At 36.0% G+C, this 19,099-nt stretch overlaps 2 protein-coding genes across 5 annotated transcripts in view; one reads left to right on the top strand and one right to left on the bottom strand.

Moving 5' to 3' along the window:
- Positions 1 to 607: 607 nt before the first annotated feature.
- LOC137401986 (protein amalgam-like) lies at positions 608 to 13,481 on the top strand. The gene is made up of 10 exons (XM_068088457.1): positions 608 to 728; positions 4,825 to 4,932; positions 5,931 to 6,106; positions 7,672 to 7,856; positions 8,303 to 8,531; positions 9,554 to 9,723; positions 10,533 to 10,647; positions 11,869 to 12,059; positions 12,936 to 13,074; positions 13,171 to 13,481. Exons 2-10 carry the CDS (start codon positions 4,832 to 4,834, stop codon positions 13,314 to 13,316), a joined length of 1,452 nt encoding a protein of 483 aa, XP_067944558.1. The 5' UTR covers positions 608 to 728; positions 4,825 to 4,831; the 3' UTR covers positions 13,317 to 13,481.
- A 479-nt stretch (positions 13,482 to 13,960) lies between these two features.
- The window catches only part of LOC137401526 (uncharacterized), a 52,439-nt gene continuing 47,300 nt past the window's right edge, over positions 13,961 to 19,099 (bottom strand). For all 4 annotated transcript variants that reach the window (XM_068087924.1, XM_068087925.1, XM_068087926.1 and 1 more), the window contains 2 exons: positions 16,909 to 17,067; positions 13,961 to 14,350 (listed from right to left, as the gene is read on the bottom strand). In XM_068087924.1, coding sequence (XP_067944025.1) covers positions 14,254 to 14,350; positions 16,909 to 17,067 — 256 coding nt within the window. In that variant the 3' untranslated portion in view covers positions 13,961 to 14,253. The remainder of the gene's footprint in view (positions 14,351 to 16,908; positions 17,068 to 19,099) is intronic.

Here is a 19,099-nt window from a genome sequence, read left to right as displayed (position 1 = left end):
GGGGGTTTTCAGACTATGGGGCATTGTCAGTGAATTTGCTATTTTACGGGGGTTTCCACAGCCAAGCCAGTGAAAGGGCCCATGTTTCTCATAGCTTTCTTCACAATGTTCAATGTGATTTTGAGGTCAAAAACAAGCTAAATTACTAAGTTTTGCTGAACAATTTCTTTCATTGATTGGCCTGATTAGGTGTTCCACTAGATACATAGGGGATACATATGCTATAGGCCCTGTGAAAATTATTTTTATAGCTTTGGAATCATATTGGATGTTTAGCGGGGCGAGGAACTTGTGCGCCCCTTAGGTTTTGGAACTCCCAGTGTATAGGGGGTGTGTTTCAAATTGACCAACCAGGCGATGGGGGTAGAATATTCAAGTCTGGGCCTAGCCAAGTAGATATTTCTTTCAGAGTATAAACCCTGGGCTTTCAACTCAGGGTTTATACTCTGAAGTCAACTCAGGGAGTCATAATAGGCAGAAGGCGGTTACTGCAGTCATGCGTGAAAGGAGCAATTATATGGTAGGTCTGCATGACAGTCGATTGGCAGGTCTGTGAGCTACATCTTCATTATAACACCCTGGGAAAGAATGGATTGGTTTAGTGTACGTAAGACCATCCTGCAGGCTTGGCACACTCTTCCTTCTTTCGCTTTCTTCCGCCTTCTGACTTGGCTAGAGGTTGTTTGCTGACATTCTCTCTCTCGTGGATAACCTACAACTATCTACAGGTTAGATTACTAACTCGTCTTCTGGAAGCTTCTGAAATCTTATGATCTATAAATTTTTACATACAACTTTTTCTACGTTTATTAAGACATCACACTGGATACAATGTCCTACAGATCAAATAGGATATTGCTTGCAAGCAGATATCATAGACAGCTATGACTATGATATCATAGCTGTCTGTAACATTATGTCTGTATTAAGTCTGATACAATGTCAAATATGAGTGTTATTAAAATAGCTTTACATTAACAATGGTTTTGTGATCACTGCTGAACATGTCTGAGCTTCTGGAGACATGTCCAGCTGCATAGAGAAATTTAAGCTTGCATGTTATTCCTGTCACCAACAGTGACCTTCTTAGGAATTGAACACCAAACTGTTGTTTGCAGGTCAAGGGTCAGGGGTCATAGACCACCAGGCTACAGGTGCTCTGCTATTCTGATATACATAATTCAAAACCTGAAATAAAGCATTTATAGCAATAGTTGACAATGACTACCCATGCTATCTTGTCCAGATATTGACTTAAACTCTTCGGTGCTTTGCAGTCTGTTTTACAGTGCTGTTTTGCAGTTTGCTATTTTAAACCAAAGTGGCAGTAGCTTTGTAACTTATTTTAATAACATTGCTGGATTCAAAATGCTGAATAGTTTTTCAATCCAAGTTATCCTTCATATATCCCTGATATATTTTAATTCTCACGTACATGTACAAGATATCCACAACGTGATGATTTTATTTTGTATTGATCAAAAGATACATCCAACAATTGTATTACTAATTCTTTTAATATTTTGTCAAAAGAGATAAGATCTATACATAAGCTTAATAGTTTCAAGTAATCTTTGTATTCATCTCTGTATTTGCGTTTATGACATCACATGACAATACCTTTATACCGATTATAAACAGATATCAACAGAATTAAATGACAAACCAATTAAACGGTAGATATAATAGCATAGATATTCAGTTCTCAATTGATTTTAGTGGATGAACCAGAGCAGATATCTACATGTATGTTTACTGACTGCCTTCCATTTATTTTATGCTCGTGTTCTTGTTATAATAGTCCTAGTTTCTAATGTTCTAGCCTTAGAGCACAACTGCTCTAGCCTTAGAACACACTACTCTTTCTATTTATTGCTGACTTTGGTAACTTTTTAGTACTGGGTTGGTTGCAAATGAAAATAATAAGTATGCTTATGGAGTATATGACGCCATAGCAGCATAGTTTTCCATACATCTATATTTCACCTCTAATCAGTTCTAAAGATCTTAGGTTCTTAGGCTACTATGATTAGTTAGCTTTAGTTTTTATTGCAACTATTAAGAGAATCACTGATTCTAGCAATATTATAAACAAGCTAAAAATATTGAGTTTCCCTTCGTCTAGTAAATGTGCTCTATTACATTTATTCTATGTTTTATGTAATATGATATACATTATAATATAACATATGTCATATTATGTAATACATAATACTTAATATATAATACATTATATGTGACATTGCATATATGATATGTATTATGTCACATGCTGTACGTTGTATGTTACATGTAATATGTCATATTCAATATGCAATACTTAATATGAGCTATGTGATATGCAAAAATGTCATATGTAATATGCCATATGGGGTACGTAATATGTCATATGCTAGATATTGTACGCTGATACTTTGTATGGCAGCTGTGAAAGCTGTCCTTACATACAGTGTAAAGGGCCTATTTTATTACAAAATAACACTCTATAAATAATATTCCTTACAATTAGTGTAACACTCTATTGTATTACTAAAATAGTAGTAGTATTCTACAAAGCATAAAATGGTGTTAAATAGTACAGTACATGCTCTCTGCTCTCAATGCCGCGTGCATTCAATTGTGGTCTTCAGTTTGAAATAATTTATGGTGGTGGCCTTCCCTCCCCTACGCTTGCATATACATACATATTTACAGTGTACACAGCTATACATTTGTTGTCATCTGAATTCAATACATTACAGGACGCTACAGGGATGGTGATACTGAAACATAAAATATGTTATAATCAGAAATACCTTTAAAAAACAACTTTCACAGTATTCAGTTTAACATAATGAAGGTTGTTGTTATTGTGAAGGATTTTTGGTGTATTGTTATATGTGTTTTTATTCCAACTAAAACAGATATCAATATTTTGATTGCACTTGTAAGGCCAGTTTTTAATGGGTCCCAAAAAATTCAGGTTATGCTCAACCGTACTATAGCCAACTGGACAGTTTCAATGCTATTGAACAACTGTTAGGTCCTACGGCTATCTCAGACCTCTCAGGCATGTGTTTGTATGAATGCATGTCTGATGCTGCAACCAATCATTGAAGAGAAAATTTGAAAAACTGGTTATCCAGACAGCGCGTGACGTAGAGATCATAGATCTTTTTCCGAATTAACTCATATAATTTAATATGCCTCCTTGAGCAGTGCCTTGGGCCTTGGGGATCTACCAATTTAGCATGCTCTGTCCTGCCCTAAATAGAACGGATCTGCCCACAGCACAGGCGGCTCTCACATCTGGAGACACACTTCCTGCTCCCGGATGTGTTGTTTGTTTACATTTGCGGTTAGGTCAGCTGTCATTGGACATTCATTATTTATCTAGAGAAGAGTTATCAGCACAACGCAAGAAAAGTACAAGCAGAAAATCGCATTCATTAGTAGTTTTAAAAATATTCCCTCCTTTCTAGAGATAGTTTTATCGAGCCCAGAATTTATGCAAAGCATGATGAGCGAGGGGGTTACCAATAGACCCGTAACAAAACATGGCTTCCTGGGCTAACAGAATCTTTCCTATAATAAGAGCCGTATTTCTCCATCTGTCTGTCCAAAGCAACGTAAGAGAAAAAATATTGACTCACACGGGAATAAAACTCAGGCCTTTAGAATGAAAGACAAGCACACTACCACTACACCACGCAAGGGATAATTTCCATAATACCGATTACTCATGACGGTCTCTCACTGCGCTCGGGACTAGCAAACGTACTAATACAATACAATAAATATGCAGAAAATTTAAATATCACTGATATTTTAGTTTATTGAATTACTGAAAAAATTTATGTATTTCATTACTTTAAACAGAAATTATTATTTTTGTTTAAAGGGAAGTTATACGAAGACAAATGTGTAACTAGAAAACAGCATATAGATAAATATTCATTCCTTATCTTAGTGAAAGTGCAGGCTATTGTGTGCACTTTTGTGTTACATTATGCGTGACGTCTACGAGCTGGGTCCTCAGACACTCTCGAAGGATATGCAAGCCAGATGGGATCGGGTTATTTGTGTTTATATAAACCATATGACACATACAATGCGACGAATATTCGAAGCATCGTTGAATGCTGATAAAGAACACACCGAGAGAACAATGCCTCTAGCAGAATCCGTTTCTGTTATTCTAATTTTAACAAGTGCTCATCAGCCTATCAACCGACGGAGTAACCCTCTCACAATAAGCAATTAGCTTGACCAACTAGAGGCTATTGTTTATATCACGAAAGACTCTGTTTACAGTCTATATGTTTCTTGCCGAAGACAATTCATCTTCGTTGTGGAACATTAGGTTACTCGAGGGCATCTCTGATAAGGTCTAACCGGTGCAGAGCAGTACTTACTCAAAATGACGCCGAACAATTGAAGGTTGTAAAAACAAACAATTTTTGTCTCCCTTCAACTTTGTGGTTACTAATGCTTTCAGAAGTCAACCGCTAAAAATTTCACTCTTTTAAAAAATTTAAATTCGCGGGACGCGCTTTAAGAACCCTCGCCCCTTCTTAAGAGGTACAAATACAATCGCATCTATTATTTGTTGCCTTATATCTTAATTTTTTGCAAACCCAGTGCAAGAAATATAGGAATAAATTTTAACTTTAGTTAATAATTGTTTGCTAAAGAAGCTTATGAACTGCAACCTTTACGTTGGACTGCAAAAAAGAAGAAAGGTGGTCGTATTTAAAATTTTGTTGAAAAATAAAATGGCAGCAAAGTATTTTTAATCAGATGTTATTCTAAAAAAAAACCAATCGCTTTAAACTTTCGTTTTAGAAAAAAAATGAAGTTTCAAGGCCTTTTCACAGCATTATTTCTGCTTTCACTGGTGTACATATCCAGCTCTCAGATATACAGCAGAAAGAGACTCGTATCCTCTGTCAGGTAAGAGAAGGTGTCTGGCAACCTGTAGTCATATTTATAAACCAGATCATTTAGAGAGTATCACGCAATAATTGATGTCTCAATGCTGGTAGAAAGGGTACAATTTTGGAAATCTATTCAGTATCTGTGTGCTTTCTTAATCATGTCATAGAGTGGAGAGAATGTAGATTGTATTCTAAAAAAATGGAGACCACCACCCTTAGCACCAATCTGTCTTAAAATCCTTTTGCTCAATACAAAAAAGTTCAGTGCACTGAAAGCTAGTCATTTAATCTTATTGTGAGTTGTGCCACCTCTGTTAACTCCGTCTGCCAGGTGTCATCTTACTTCTTATCACAATGTCACAAAGCTAGCTCAATGCCCTCGACAGTCAATTACCAGAAGAAAAGCACTTGTCATTGACTGTCAATTATCAGATGAAAGGAAACTACTAACCATCTATTGATATAAATATTTGTGATTACGTCGGAATTTAATTTTAAAAGAAGTCGTAACAAAAGAGTTGCTTAACTTATCCAAACTGAAATGACCTGGAATTCAAGTGCCTGATAGATTTCTATTGCTAATGAAATGTTTAATTTGAGATGGTTAGAAGCAAGTAAATATTGCCTATTGAATCTGGAATAAAAGTCATGCTCTTTGAGCATGCTGGAGAGTAAGAAAGTGCACTGACAGCATGGCACAAAGGTATCAGATGAATCATGTGCTTTCATATGATTTGTTTAACGACACGAGTCAGATTATTTATTATTTTGAAGATTTTTGGAGCCAATATTATTTTTATGGACAACAATAGGGTAATTACCAAATGTTTACTGAATTTGTAATATTGCACTTAAATAAAGGCCTCTACACTCAAGTGCAGGAAGCCCTTTTTATTCACAGCCTAAACAGTTTGGCAGTTTGCCCAGTATTCAAGCACATTCCCAGTACATCGTTTGCACAGTATTCCCAGTACATCGTTTGCACAGTATTCCCAGTACATCGTTTTTATACAGAAAGAACCCATTTACTTTAACGGCCCGCAAACCTAAAACGTCTTCCCTCCGCTATCGAGGAAGGTTTACAGGCAACAATAAATCGCGTGTACCGGATGCTGATGCCTTAAGAGGTCAAGATGGCAGCTATGATTTCAACGAAGAGAGCAATGCCATTCTGCAAAATAAAGTCAGAGGTGAGGATTACATACGGCTGCACATCAATGGTAAACATTACTCATCGCTTGCTAACTAAAAGGACTAGGGACAAGCACCTGTCAATGCATGCCAGCACTGGTGCGCTTAATTACAAATGAATTTCAGCTAAAAACATAGCTAACGATGTATATAAGTTCTACTAACTTAATAATAATACGGACAAAAAATATTAATTTTGTTTTTATAACACAGCAAATAATAAGAATGAAGTAAAATATATGCCTACTATTTGATAACACCAAATAATACTACAGTAACATATCACATTGAATGATTTGGTAAGCAACAAATACTATAATATCATTATTGTATGTTTAATATATTTAATAATATAGTAGTTATAACAATATTAAACTAATCTATTATGTTTAATTAAATACAGAATAATATTATGCTGAATGACTCTAAAAATAAAAAAACACTGTAAAAACGTTAGTAGAGTAACTGAACCACCAGTCATCTTGGAATAAAAATCGGTTTACTCGTGTTTATAGTATGTGTTATGAGAACTTAGATGAAAACCCTTTTATTAAGAGATTGTCAAGTGGAATAACTGATGTACAATTATTTTGAACTGCTTATGGATGTGGTTGGCAGATGGCAGATGGTAACAGGTGGTCATGGTTGGCGCAGATGGTAGCAGGTGGACATGGTTGGCGCGAATGGCAGATGGTAGCAGGTGGTCATGGTTGGCGCAGATCATAGCATGTCAGACTATGGATCTGAATGTTGTGTCTGCGAATCCAGTGCGATGAAATCATTTTTCACATTGTTCAACTACGATTTCATAGAAATGCACAGATCGACAACTCCTATTATAGTAAAGATCATTTTTTACACCTAAAAAGTCATGTATGTCTGATAAGTGTACTTCCAGGTGTACAAAACTAATAGTAATAAAAAGATTTTAATTCAATTTTTAGAAACAAATATTATAATATGTTTTTCTTTAATTTATTATATTTATTATTATTTATAACTATAATATAGTAGTTCCTTTAATTTATTCTATATAACTTTATTGAGCAGTCAGAATTTTAAGAACATTATACTGATATTGTCATTTATATTATGTAAAAAGGAATTACTTTGTTTTTAATATTACCTTGTAGGAAAACTAGAGATGTTTAGTAGCAAAGATTGGAGGCAGCGCGTGATGCTCATAATCATAAAATGATTTTGAACATCAATGCTGATTAGGAATGTTCTGGAATCTGAGAATATTTTATATCTAGTTGGCGTGACTCCAACAGCTCGTCCTTTCTCCTTACTTACTGAACATTTTCCAAATGCTCTCATTGGTTTCTTGAAATGTAACCTTCAAATGGAAAACAACAATTGCTGATGCAAGTTTAGTTTCAGGCTATATTCTATGTTAATTGATAGATTTATTACCTAATGCAACACAGCCTCCAGTGTGAGCGCTCGTATGACCTTCATTACAAGGTAATGAGTTATGTGAGAGTTGTCCCCTCATTCAGAGATTTTATAAAGAACATCCAAGGGACAATTAAGTCTTCTAATCTGAACATAACCATTTTAGTAAAGCCAACCAAAACCCCAACAAGCACGACTACCAATCCAAATAAGATCAACATAGAATCAAGGCTACCTGCAGTCACTGTGCCCAGGACTAAGATAGAAAGAGCTAATGTGGGAGGCACAGCCATACTGCACTGCTACTTTGATGAGGCTTATATGCAGAGCGGCATCCATAAGAACCCGCAGGTAATAATTGAGCATCGTATAACTTCTTTGTGCAGAATTCCCAGAAGTGTAAGGCAACTCCTTTTTAAATCTCATTCACAAGACAGTAATATACAAATAAATGTACATCTAATTGTTTCTTTTTGATGTTGCTAAAATATATTAATTCAAGTAGCTGATTAAATTGTTTTATAATTATTTACAAAATGTTTCATTTTGACAACTTTAATACAAATAATCAAAAAGATTCAATCTTTTACATTTTGGGTAACAATTACTTAACGCCAATTTAAAACCAAAATCAATTCGAATAAAAGTACATTATGGCCTACTTTTTTGTAGTTTTCTAACAAACAGACTTTAGCGAAAGTGGCTATTAGCTTGAACTCACTTTTTTCATGCCACCAAATGAGCATTTTGCGATTTGATGCAGACAATGAACTACAAATCAATAACGCTGCTTGCAGATTTGGTGGACCAAGCAGCCACAGAGATCGACTGACCGACCCATAATACTTGGCGCAGGAACGCAGATTCGTCTTCCCGATGACCGCCTCAAGCTGATTCACTTCGCTGAAGATTTCTACTCTATACTAATTATTAGAGATGTGCTCATGACAGACGCGGGGGAGTACAAGTGTAGCCTCCCTACCGTCACTGGAACCCAGACTGAGTTTGCATCTCTTACCGTTTATGGTGAGTCATCTTTATTACCTTTTTAAGTGGCTGCAACCTTTTATATTTTGTTCATACATTTTATTACTGGTCTAAATACTCCATTGATCACATGAGGCATATCAGCAGATTGTAGCCACCAAACCTAGTAGAAATTTTGGGAGTTGCTCTTCCTTGTGTTCAACAACTTTAATCAAAATAAAAATTATTTTCCATTGTGTGTAAATTTAGTGACAAAACTTTCAGTTACCTTTAATCATTTGATTTTGGTAATGACTTAATGACTTGACTTATTCTTACACATTGCGCCAGTAAGTTTAAGCAGCAGAGCCGCAACTTGCTGCCATATGGTATCCACATTTATTATAATCTAGCTCCAAGTATGTCACTAAGGATTTATTTTTGTTGCAAAAAAGAGCATTTCGACTCATTGCAAATTTACATCATATGCCTGCATATATTATTCCAACAAATGATCTTTCCAAATCTCTGCGTCTTCTTACTCTGCCTATGCTAAATATTTATGTTACTTCAATTCAATGTTTCAAGATTTTTCATGGTTTGTGTTCTCGTTTTTTACATGACAATTACAGGTTCTTAACTCATTTCAACTTACGTGATATGAACAAATTGCATACAATCACTAACAATCATTTTGAAAATGTCATTGCCAGCTGCTTTAACAATCTTCCACCAAATATCTGTTCTCTTAGCAGAGAAAGGCATTTTAAACACTATTTGTCAGACTATTTATTCAATTTTAATGGCTAACTGTTGCTTTTTTCCCCTTTTTTTGTTTTACTATTGTTGTATGGCCTAATTTGAAAAACATTTCTATTTGTGAAATGAAATTATTGCCAATAAAGTACTATATATAAAACTGGCCTACTAAATATATAGCTTCATAATTATTGAAAAATGTCTAGTTAAAGTTAGCCAAAGAGGCCTTGTAAGACAGTAAATATAAATTTGTTCCAGCTGCAACCTTAAGAGATTGTATTCCACTGTATTATTGCTTTTTCAATCATTGAATATTTTGATAGACCCTGATGCAGAGAACATTGAGACCTCATCAGAAGAGAACATAGGAGAAATAGGAGGGACTGTAGATCTGTACTGTCGGCCTGAGAAGCCTGGTCTCAATGTATGGTGGACAGCGGAAAGACTGACAGGGGAGATGATTGAGATTGAAGTAGGAAAAAGAAAAGTTGTTGTAAGTAATGATGGAATATATATTTGACTCTCTGAGCAAGTGTTGCACACTATATCTACTTACCTGCTCTGATTGTCATACACAAACTACTTTACCTCTTATGACTGTCATGCACAATAAACTTCACTTGCTCCGTCTGTCATACAAAAAATACTTCACCTGCTCACCTGTCACACATAATATATTTTACCTGCATCTCAAATCATGCGCACAGGTCTACTGTAATAAAATAGTATTTACCAAGTAGGAACCTTCCATCTCTTGATGGAAATATTCCCAAAGCTAACATTAATCATATTGTTTAACATCTGCTGCAACAACAGCTTATCTATAGGTAATTTCAATTGAGAAGTCCTGAGTTCACTAGGGCAAAAATTTAAATATCAATGAAATGTATTCGTTTGTTAAAAAGTTAAATGTCTACTTAATAAAACCTTTTGCCAGAATCTGGTTACAATTTTTCCCAAGTGTCAGCATCATCGTAAACAGCTGCCAAAATTACTGATCGGTTGTAGGTGCTAGTTCAGTTTAATTTGTGTGACCTTAATAGGACACCGTAGGTTTTTCAGTTTTATTAAATTTCAAAAACTGACTCACTAATACTGAAGATGCTTGCTGTGACCTCACTATGACCTCGCTGTGACCTCACAGCTCATAGTTCATTCTTTTAATCAGCCGACGACAAACTTGGAAAGATCTTTCCTCTGAAGTGCAACGACTTTCACAAAGTCTCAACATTTTCGATTCATGAATAAATTATGTCAACTTTATTCTTATGAGGTGTTTTAAAAAGCAACAATGATTTGTAGGGTGAAGAACTTCACCTCACGAACCTGCGTCAGCATGATACAGGTGTTTACACATGCCATGTTCAAGTGACTGTAGGTTCTCCAATCCAAAAAGAGTTTACCCTCAAGGTTAAAGGTTAGTAATCACTAGTATTTGCTAAGTTTTACTAGGTAATGAACCAAAAATCAACTTAAAATTGTCAACCATTTGCCCGCTAACAAGCTGCTGTATAACATGATAGTCATTAGCTAAAATATAGTGCTTAGAGCTTCCATACTGGAAACTTTTTGTTGAGAAAAGATCTAAGTTGGGGCATCGTGCTGAGAATTTGAAGAACGCGGTCATAGGTACATAAAGTAGGAGTTGTCGTCTCTGATTAGAAGACAACTTCAATGAGCAAATTATCGGAGTGCTAAGAGTTTTTTTTTAATCCTTTATTGGCAATAATTTCATTTCAAACAGAAATATTTTCCAAATTATACCATTTCAAAATCATGAAAAGGGCAACAGCTATTTAATCTAATTAAATAAATCACAAACGGAGCTTAAAAGATCGGTCTCTGCTAAAAAGATGGATATTAGGTGGAACATTGTTAAAGAAGCTGGTGATAATATTTTCAAACCAATTGTAAGAGGTTGGGTGAATTTTGTTTGTATCACCTAGAATACGAGGACACAAACCGCTATAATGTGACATAAAAAGTAAATTTTTACTCATTAATCAATAATGGTTGCTGCTTTGTTGGAACACAACCATAATTTAAGTGAGATAGCCAAAAAAATATAAACGTGCAAAGGATACGCAAGGAGATCAAATAGGTGACATTGATTTTAGTAATTACTAAATTCCTATGTACATTTGGGTTTACAGTCGAGCGGTTGCATGCTTCTTGTTTAATTAACTCAGTATGATGAAAAAAGAAATGGTTTGAAAAAGACCACCTACAGGATTTGGGAGTGCAAAACAGACAAAACTGAAGTCTCTGAATGCCTGGAAAACTGTTTTAAACACGCTGGTTTCTTGAACATTCCTGCAAAGCTATTACTTGACTCATTGGAGTTTTATAGATTGGGCTCGCTGATTGACTCACGGAGCGACTAGAATTCGCTAGAAAATTTATTGTACTTGTATTTTTGAAGCCCAACCTGAAACACAGATGTACAAACATAAATGTAACTAAGATGTCAATTTAAAAATCAAAAAAATCTGCCCTTGTAAAGAACCAAGGCTCTTTCCTCCGAATAGTTTTCTCAATCTCCATGGGTGTCCATCGACTTTCTCTTTAATTACAATTTTATAATATTGGTTCGTTCTCCCTTAAAGACATGACTGAATGACTGATAATTTCATTGCAGAAAGGCCATGGGCGATCTCTGCTTTTAACGGAGGATTCAACATTGACACCTTTTTGAGTAAATTTAACAAAGACCCAGAATACGGAGAAGAGGTCAACTTGAGATGTGACTCGGGTGGTATACCAACGCCCACTATAATCTGGATGTTTGGTTCCCAAGAACTCGCATCCAGCTCGAAATACATCATAAAGGTAAATGTATTTAACTTCCCATTATTGCGTATACTAGGTGAATGGCCAAATTGGCTAACCAATGTCTGAAGAATCAAAATGTTATAGAGAGTTGGAAAGAAGTATGGAGGTAGTTTGAACAACAAAAAGTTGTTTTTGATTGGCTGGTACAGAAGGCACTGACACCTATGCTAATAAATTCAGACTTGTACTGTGAGGGTGTTGGTTGTTAAGTTGCATTTACGCGAAGGCTCACTCCCATCAACCAGTGCTATCATGGCAAAGAGACCTTCTCTTTGTTTGGCCCAACCATCTAATAACAATGTTAAGTTTTATCTTTGTATACCTAGTAGTACCCTGGCAGTCTAATGTGTCATGAGAGAACATCATGTGTTATAAATACACATGTATGAACAATTACTTTGAGAGTTTAATGAATGGTCCATTGGCATGGTTGTTAGAGTGCTGGTCTACTATGCTTCAAGCTGTAAGTTAAAATCCTGCATGATGTGGTTTTTTTCACAACGTTTAAGGGTGGCTTCAAACAGACCGACTCGGTTCTCATTATGGCACAAAAAGTTTGTAAACAAACTATTTATTCGTGTTATATACATATATGTTATATACAGTGATGCTTTTGTAAAATTTGTTAATATGCATAAAACTTTAGTCTTTTGTTGTGAGAAAAGGCAAGCAATGGGAATGAAATAGATTGCTAATAGATTAGATATACTCTAATAAATTAGTATATTATTAATGCTACGCTCGCACCTGTAGGAGTCTTACAATCGCCTCATTTGTACATTTGTATACTTGCAGACACAGGTTTTTCCTTCATGATCCAGTCCCAATGTTTGAAGTTCATATCCCGAGCCTATAATATCCAGTTTGTTTTAGTCTCATGAGCCAACATACACACAGAATGCCATAACTGGTAGCCTCACAATTGTCAACTTCTCACCTGAGGATGAGGGTCGTTATCACTGCCAAGCAAGCAATGACATGGGAACTCGGCGAAGAGAATTCACAGTAAAAGGTAAGGATAGGTCTTTCAGTTTTTTAAAACCTGAGTCTGAGAAGACAATTCTTAAAAAAGGATTTTACATAACATCACAATCATCTCTTTTGCAAGGATTCCACAACAGAGCCACAGAAATTCTCAAATCGTTTGAAGATGATGAGGATTCACCTTCTCTTGAATCTTCTGCAAGCTTAGCCTTTGGACCTAGAACTGAGTCGGAAGAAGGAAGCGGAGAAGTAGATACCTCTTTTATCTAAATTGACTAAACATTCATTTTTGTTATATTTATGTTGTTATATAATAGTGTATATAATATATATAGCTGGATAGGTTTGATTTTCCTTTTAAAGTTGTGTATAAGTAGGTGAAGATGCTGCAGTAGGTTTAACTATTTAGAAAATAAATATACAATATGGCTTTCATTTTATTGATTGGTAACTGTGTCACACATTTCATATGTAGTTGAGACTAGATGTTTTACTGAAGCCATGCTAAAAGTGGTAGGACAGACAATTGCACTGAAATCAAACCCAGATATTTGAATACCCAGCCAGTGCTCCACTTGACCACTTCTAAGAATAATTGTACGTATAGTTATTACACAGGACAATCTCTTGCCGCCTACGGTTCGGCCAGCACACTAGTATTTATAGTTTTGAGGGTCTACCAGTTAAAACTTGGAAGTTATTTATGTCCAAAGCTGAAAAACCTTGCATTGCTGACTGCATCTCAACTATTTCGTTTGGCAGTGCATGTGATGACCGCCAAATGTTAGTTTTGGTATTTTATTATAGCCATCGAAGTGTCCAAAAGAATCAAAAACCAAACAGCTGCTGCTTTTCAGGCATCACAAATCAGTTGTTTTTTAGCAAAACTATTCAGTCATACAAATATATTTTAGTAATAATACAATATAATAGTAATATATATTTGTGTAAAGCATGTGCATAGAGCTAAAGGATTGTCATGCATAAATAAGGCATACACCAAATCATATATATATCTCATCTTTAGCTACTTCAATATGAAGAACAGATTCTAAAACACAAAGCATGTGGCTACAGAAAGTACAGAGATATTCTGGGTGGCATTAACTAGAGTTGACATGTTTCTTTGGTTGAATGAGTGATCATGGGAACCTGGCAGCTGTTGTCAGAGTGCATGGAGTGTATGGCTCGAAGGGAATACCTCCTCTCACATTCTCCGTGTCGATCGGTTGACGGCCAATTTGGGTGCTCTTCCGGTTGACCCATTTACTGCTCCAGCATTCTTTACAGCGGCCTGAACATTCCTGCAGGCAGCAATTTACTTGTGTCAGCATTTGAATGTATCAACTGTGCATGGTAGAGCATTAATCAATGCTGTTTTGTTTTAGTGGCATTGGCCTGTTTTGCCATGCTGTATTGTATCTTCATTGGAAAGTCGCACTTATTCTGAGGTTCAATTTTCATCAATAGAAACCAACAAACTATAAATACAATACAGCGGGACATTTGCTTATAAAAAACTTTATCTATAAAATTTCCAAGCTACGAACTGTCTTTTCGTAGAAATATTACTCCGTCTTGCGAAAAATGTTTGTTGATACGAAAGACTTAAAGGCTTTTCGTATTTTGGCCTGATAGTTTCATTTATTTAACCCTTTCAATGCTGAAGACGCATAAATGAGTTTTCTATGGTCGAGTGCCGTAGATGCATAATTGCGACTTTCCCAGCAATTGCGTAGTAAGTTCATTGTATTACTCGTTGACAACATAACCCACGGTCTTTAGAACTTTCATGATATTGACAACGTCGTCCGAAGATATCTCTATAAAATAACGAAGCAATCTTAAACTTTTGTTTGAGAACTACTAACCTAAAAACGAACGATTTCTGTGTAAGTTTTGCTAAGTACTGCGCGAGTCAGAAAACAGGTAATTACTTATGTTGATGGCGTTACAGCCAATTCAGATTTAGATTTTCGTGATTATACAGATAATTAAAGTAGCAGCAGTGACTCTGATGGTGGTGAAAGTGATAGTTTTGTAAGAGTAAGGAACATTGTGGAGGATCGTCTTAGCTTCGTAGCGATCGCTTCACATAGCTTTATCATCGCACAAAGTATAGATACATTGAATTTTCGCATAGCAATAATAGTTGAAATGCTGGCAAAATAAATATGTTACAAAAAATGTTGTAGATAGTTTGAAATTGAAATAATATTGTATCAATATCATGAAGCAATATCGGTAATTTTCTAAAGAGCTAAATTTGTACATGGATGTCACTGAAAAGGTTAAAAAACAAGACAAAAATAAAAAACTGAAAATGATTCCATAAAAAGAGAAAAAGTTCAATTTTGTTGTGTTTATTTTTGAATTTGTTGTAGGTATTTTGATTTATGTGTAGGTTCATTTTGGTACATCACATTTCTTCTCAGCTATGAACTGTTGGCCAACTTTACCCTGTGTTGTATAATTTGGAGTTATCACATATCACATACAGAATAGGACAACTTTAGGTCCTAGTAATTTACATTCAAGTGTTTTCTAATTGATGACATACAACTTTCTAGTTCAGACTGAAGCAACTAAATCTTTCTACTTGCGTCCTTGAAAAATTTATTCTACGCAAAATAAAACCTTGACAACAGTACAACACCCACCTACATAACCAAGACAACAGTACAACACCCACCTCCATAACCAAGACAACAGTACAAAACCCACCTACATAACCATGGCAACAGTGCAATACCCACCTCCATAACCAAAACAACAGTACAACACCCACCTCCATAACCAAGACAATAGTACAACACCCACCTCCATAACCAAGACAACAGTACAAAACCCACCTACATAACCATGGCAACAGTGCAATACCCACTTCCATAACCGAAACAACAGTGCAACCTTTAACCACTGTCCTCCCACACTCCCGAGACCCACCTCCTCCCACATTCAGATTCAACTAAAGGGCCAACCCCAAAGGTAAGCGAACAAACAGTTTGCAGTTTTTATTCGTTATTTCTCTATTATTTCTTCTTTCCATGTGTACTTTTTCTATTTATTATGTAGTAATATAATTCTATCATGCATTTGTTACAGATTTCAACCATTAAATGTTTATAAATGCTACAATTATAATCTCCAAGTTTTGTGAGTGCGTGGAATAGATTAGGGCATTTATATAGTAACACGAATTACTACTTATGAAATTTTTTACTGACGAAAAGGGTTCCAGAATTAATTGATCTTGTAAGCAGAAGTTTTGCCATATTTGACAAAAACAAGGAACTACTGAAAAGCCTTGGAGGTAAAATTATGTTTTCAGAGATGATACAACTCCAATGAGGTATGAGTAACCGTTCCTTCAGCAAAAGGGCTAAAACTACCATCAAACTATGAAAAGCCACAAATTTTAGAATAACATCAAACAAAGGCATTTATTATATATAAACTAAAACAGCTAATTAAAAGAACTTTATATTTCTGTGAATTACAGTTCAGTCTCAGCCACTACCTGTCGAACTGTGTACTCCAGTTCCTTCGCTGCTCATTTGACACTATGAATAGGAAACAAATGAGTTGCTTTTTCATTGCAACTCCTAATAGCGCCTCTTCTCCATGCTAGTCCTCTTTTTTTAACGCCTGTTGACTGGTTGGCTACACACAACACTAATAGTTTAATCTTGAGCCCGGATATCCCCCATATCATGACCAATGAGACAAAAGCAAACCATTAATTATTTTGCTGAGCACTTCTGAGCCGTATGTTGACTTCTTGCTGACTTGATGAGGCAAGACAAAAATGGACTATCGTTGCTTTGGCTCGCGGATGTTTATTAGTAGATGTCAAACTTACCCCTGACTCTTTACTCCTGGAGGTAAAGTATCGGTGCTGTTAAATCCACAACCTTTAATAGCATCGAGAGAAGATGCTCCATCATCAGTACTAGCCATGAGAAAGACCCCAGTACTGCGGGTCGCCGTTGGTTTCTTGGGATACTGCCCGACAGGAGTCCTAAAAGATTCAAGGCTAAGCTACAGTTCTTGCACTAAAAAGGGAATGATGATTTACAATAGTTTTATCTTGTCCTTTACAAAGTAGTAAAAGTTATGAAGAAATCAAATTAATTGCTTAGAGGTTGACTTCCAACAAAATTCACATTACAGTTATTTGGTATCAAAAGATTCGCCATGTCTTACTCTGTTGTGTGGTAGGTGCCAAATATGTGGAAACGTCATTAAAAGCTCTTAAAAGCTCAAAAACAAAAAGCCGCTGTAGATTGGAATCTCTTGATTTCGATGACATATCCGTGGATTTTGGTTATTGTCTTGTGATGTGATGTTCTCGCGTGAATTGAAAGGCCAATACAAAGCTCAATATCAAATTTATCGTAGCAATAGTTTATGACAAACACTTCGGGTTTTACCTAAGACCCTGTATCAAATATAGATGCTCGCTACTTTACAGTTTCAGCTTGGCCATTCCGTTCGACTATTCAATATACGTGTACATGTCCGAGTTGCGATCATAAAAAATGTTAAATTCTGAAGAGTTAAGACCCTGGTGCTTCGAGCCTGACGCTCTACCTGAAGAAGATCCTCAACAGAATCAAACCTCCCAGCAAGTAAACACCGCCACTAGCCAGCTCTTATGTGCCAAGCTAGCTAGTAGTAATAGTTTTAGCTTGAGAGTGATCGAACGAATATTATTATTATATACATGTACATGTAAATGATTTTAATGATGATAATTATGGCTTCATATTGCGAAAATATATTTACAGATTTTTCTCGAATGACAACATTAACAATTTTAATATTTAAATCTAGTGCTGCACTGATATACTGTTGGATAACATCGACCTGATGTATTAGCTATGGTTGCATAGACATATCTGTTCATTTCTTTAGGAGCTAATACCACCGGCTACAGAGTGGTGTGTCTGCAAGCGCTGTCAAAACATGCCATCTCTTCCTGAATGTTTGTGCTGCCATGATGCTGAGTTTGCACATCGTCTCTATGACCGCGGGGAGCATGAATGCCTGTGTATGCATCCTGGTGTGGACGAACTTGTGACGCCTGCACCCCTTGAGTTGGGGTGGAATAATTACCTGCGATATCATAGTAAGTTGGATTTTCATTTAATGCCAATAACACCAAAGCTATGCTAATGTGTGATGCATTATTTACAATTCTTGTGTTACACATTTAATGCATCGGTTGAACACACATATTCTGAACTCGTGGAACATAAGGAGAACTGTTATATTTGGCTTGTACACTTACTACAGTATAGAGTGTATTAGTTTTATGATTTTATTATATAAAGATCGAGATTATTTTGATGATCAGCAATTATTGTTTTTCAATCATTGTTTTGGTAGATAATCTATTCCCATTTGGAGAGCCATCGCCAAATGCCCGGAAAAGGTTGTGTGCATACCGCAATCTTGTGTTTTGGTTTATGCCACAAATCTTGTTTGCAAGTCTGCAAACTCTTCTTCATCATCCGTTGGTGGGAAAAGAGCCCGAATCTTAGACACCAAACAGGCAAGTAGAGGCCGTCGCTCACCGCGACGAATTTGCAGCATAAGCCAAAACACAAGCTTGCGGTATGCACACAACCTTTGTAACAACATCCATTGTAATGGACCTCACTCTCAGGCTGTGGGAAATTAGATCGGACTGGCATCGTTTGAAGCCTTCCAGCTCCATGGCGTTAGAGCTGGTGGTCTCCGTTGACTGCAAAGTAAAAAAGTTACGACCAACAATCACTTTCACATTATTTGAATGAATTATTTAGCTAGATCAGCAACTTCATGTTTATGTATTGATAACTACTAAAAAATTTTCAGTTTTTGTCAGACTGTGAAGTAAAAACTGTCAAAGTTTTACCTTGACAAGATGGCTGCTGACTATTAAACCGCAGCTCTGATCCATCATAGTGTAGGCCCCGTATAGTGCGCAATGCCCATGACTATCACATCTACCGTCACCTGCCAAATCAAGCTCCCAATCGATTGCTGCCATCAATCCCTCGTTATGC

Source organism: Watersipora subatra, chromosome 8, assembly GCF_963576615.1.
Source record: "Watersipora subatra chromosome 8, tzWatSuba1.1, whole genome shotgun sequence".
Lineage (NCBI taxonomy): Eukaryota > Metazoa > Bryozoa > Gymnolaemata > Cheilostomatida > Watersiporidae > Watersipora > Watersipora subatra.
The sequence above is the reverse complement of the archived record's forward strand: the minus strand, read 5'-3'. Positions and strand labels throughout refer to the sequence as shown.

What these genes read in the sequence shown, in the direction of transcription:
- LOC137401986 (XM_068088457.1), top strand. Translation starts at nt 4,832, where the DNA reads ATGAAGTTTCAAGGCCTTTTCACAGCATTATTTCTGCTTTCACTGGTG. An exon ending in AGACTCGTATCCTCTGTCAG is followed by an intron (nt 4,933 to 5,930) that starts GTAAGAGAAGGT and finishes GTTTTTATACAG; the next exon opens with AAAGAACCCATTTACTTTAA. An exon ending in TGCATCTCTTACCGTTTATG is followed by an intron (nt 8,532 to 9,553) that starts GTGAGTCATCTT and finishes ATATTTTGATAG; the next exon opens with ACCCTGATGCAGAGAACATT.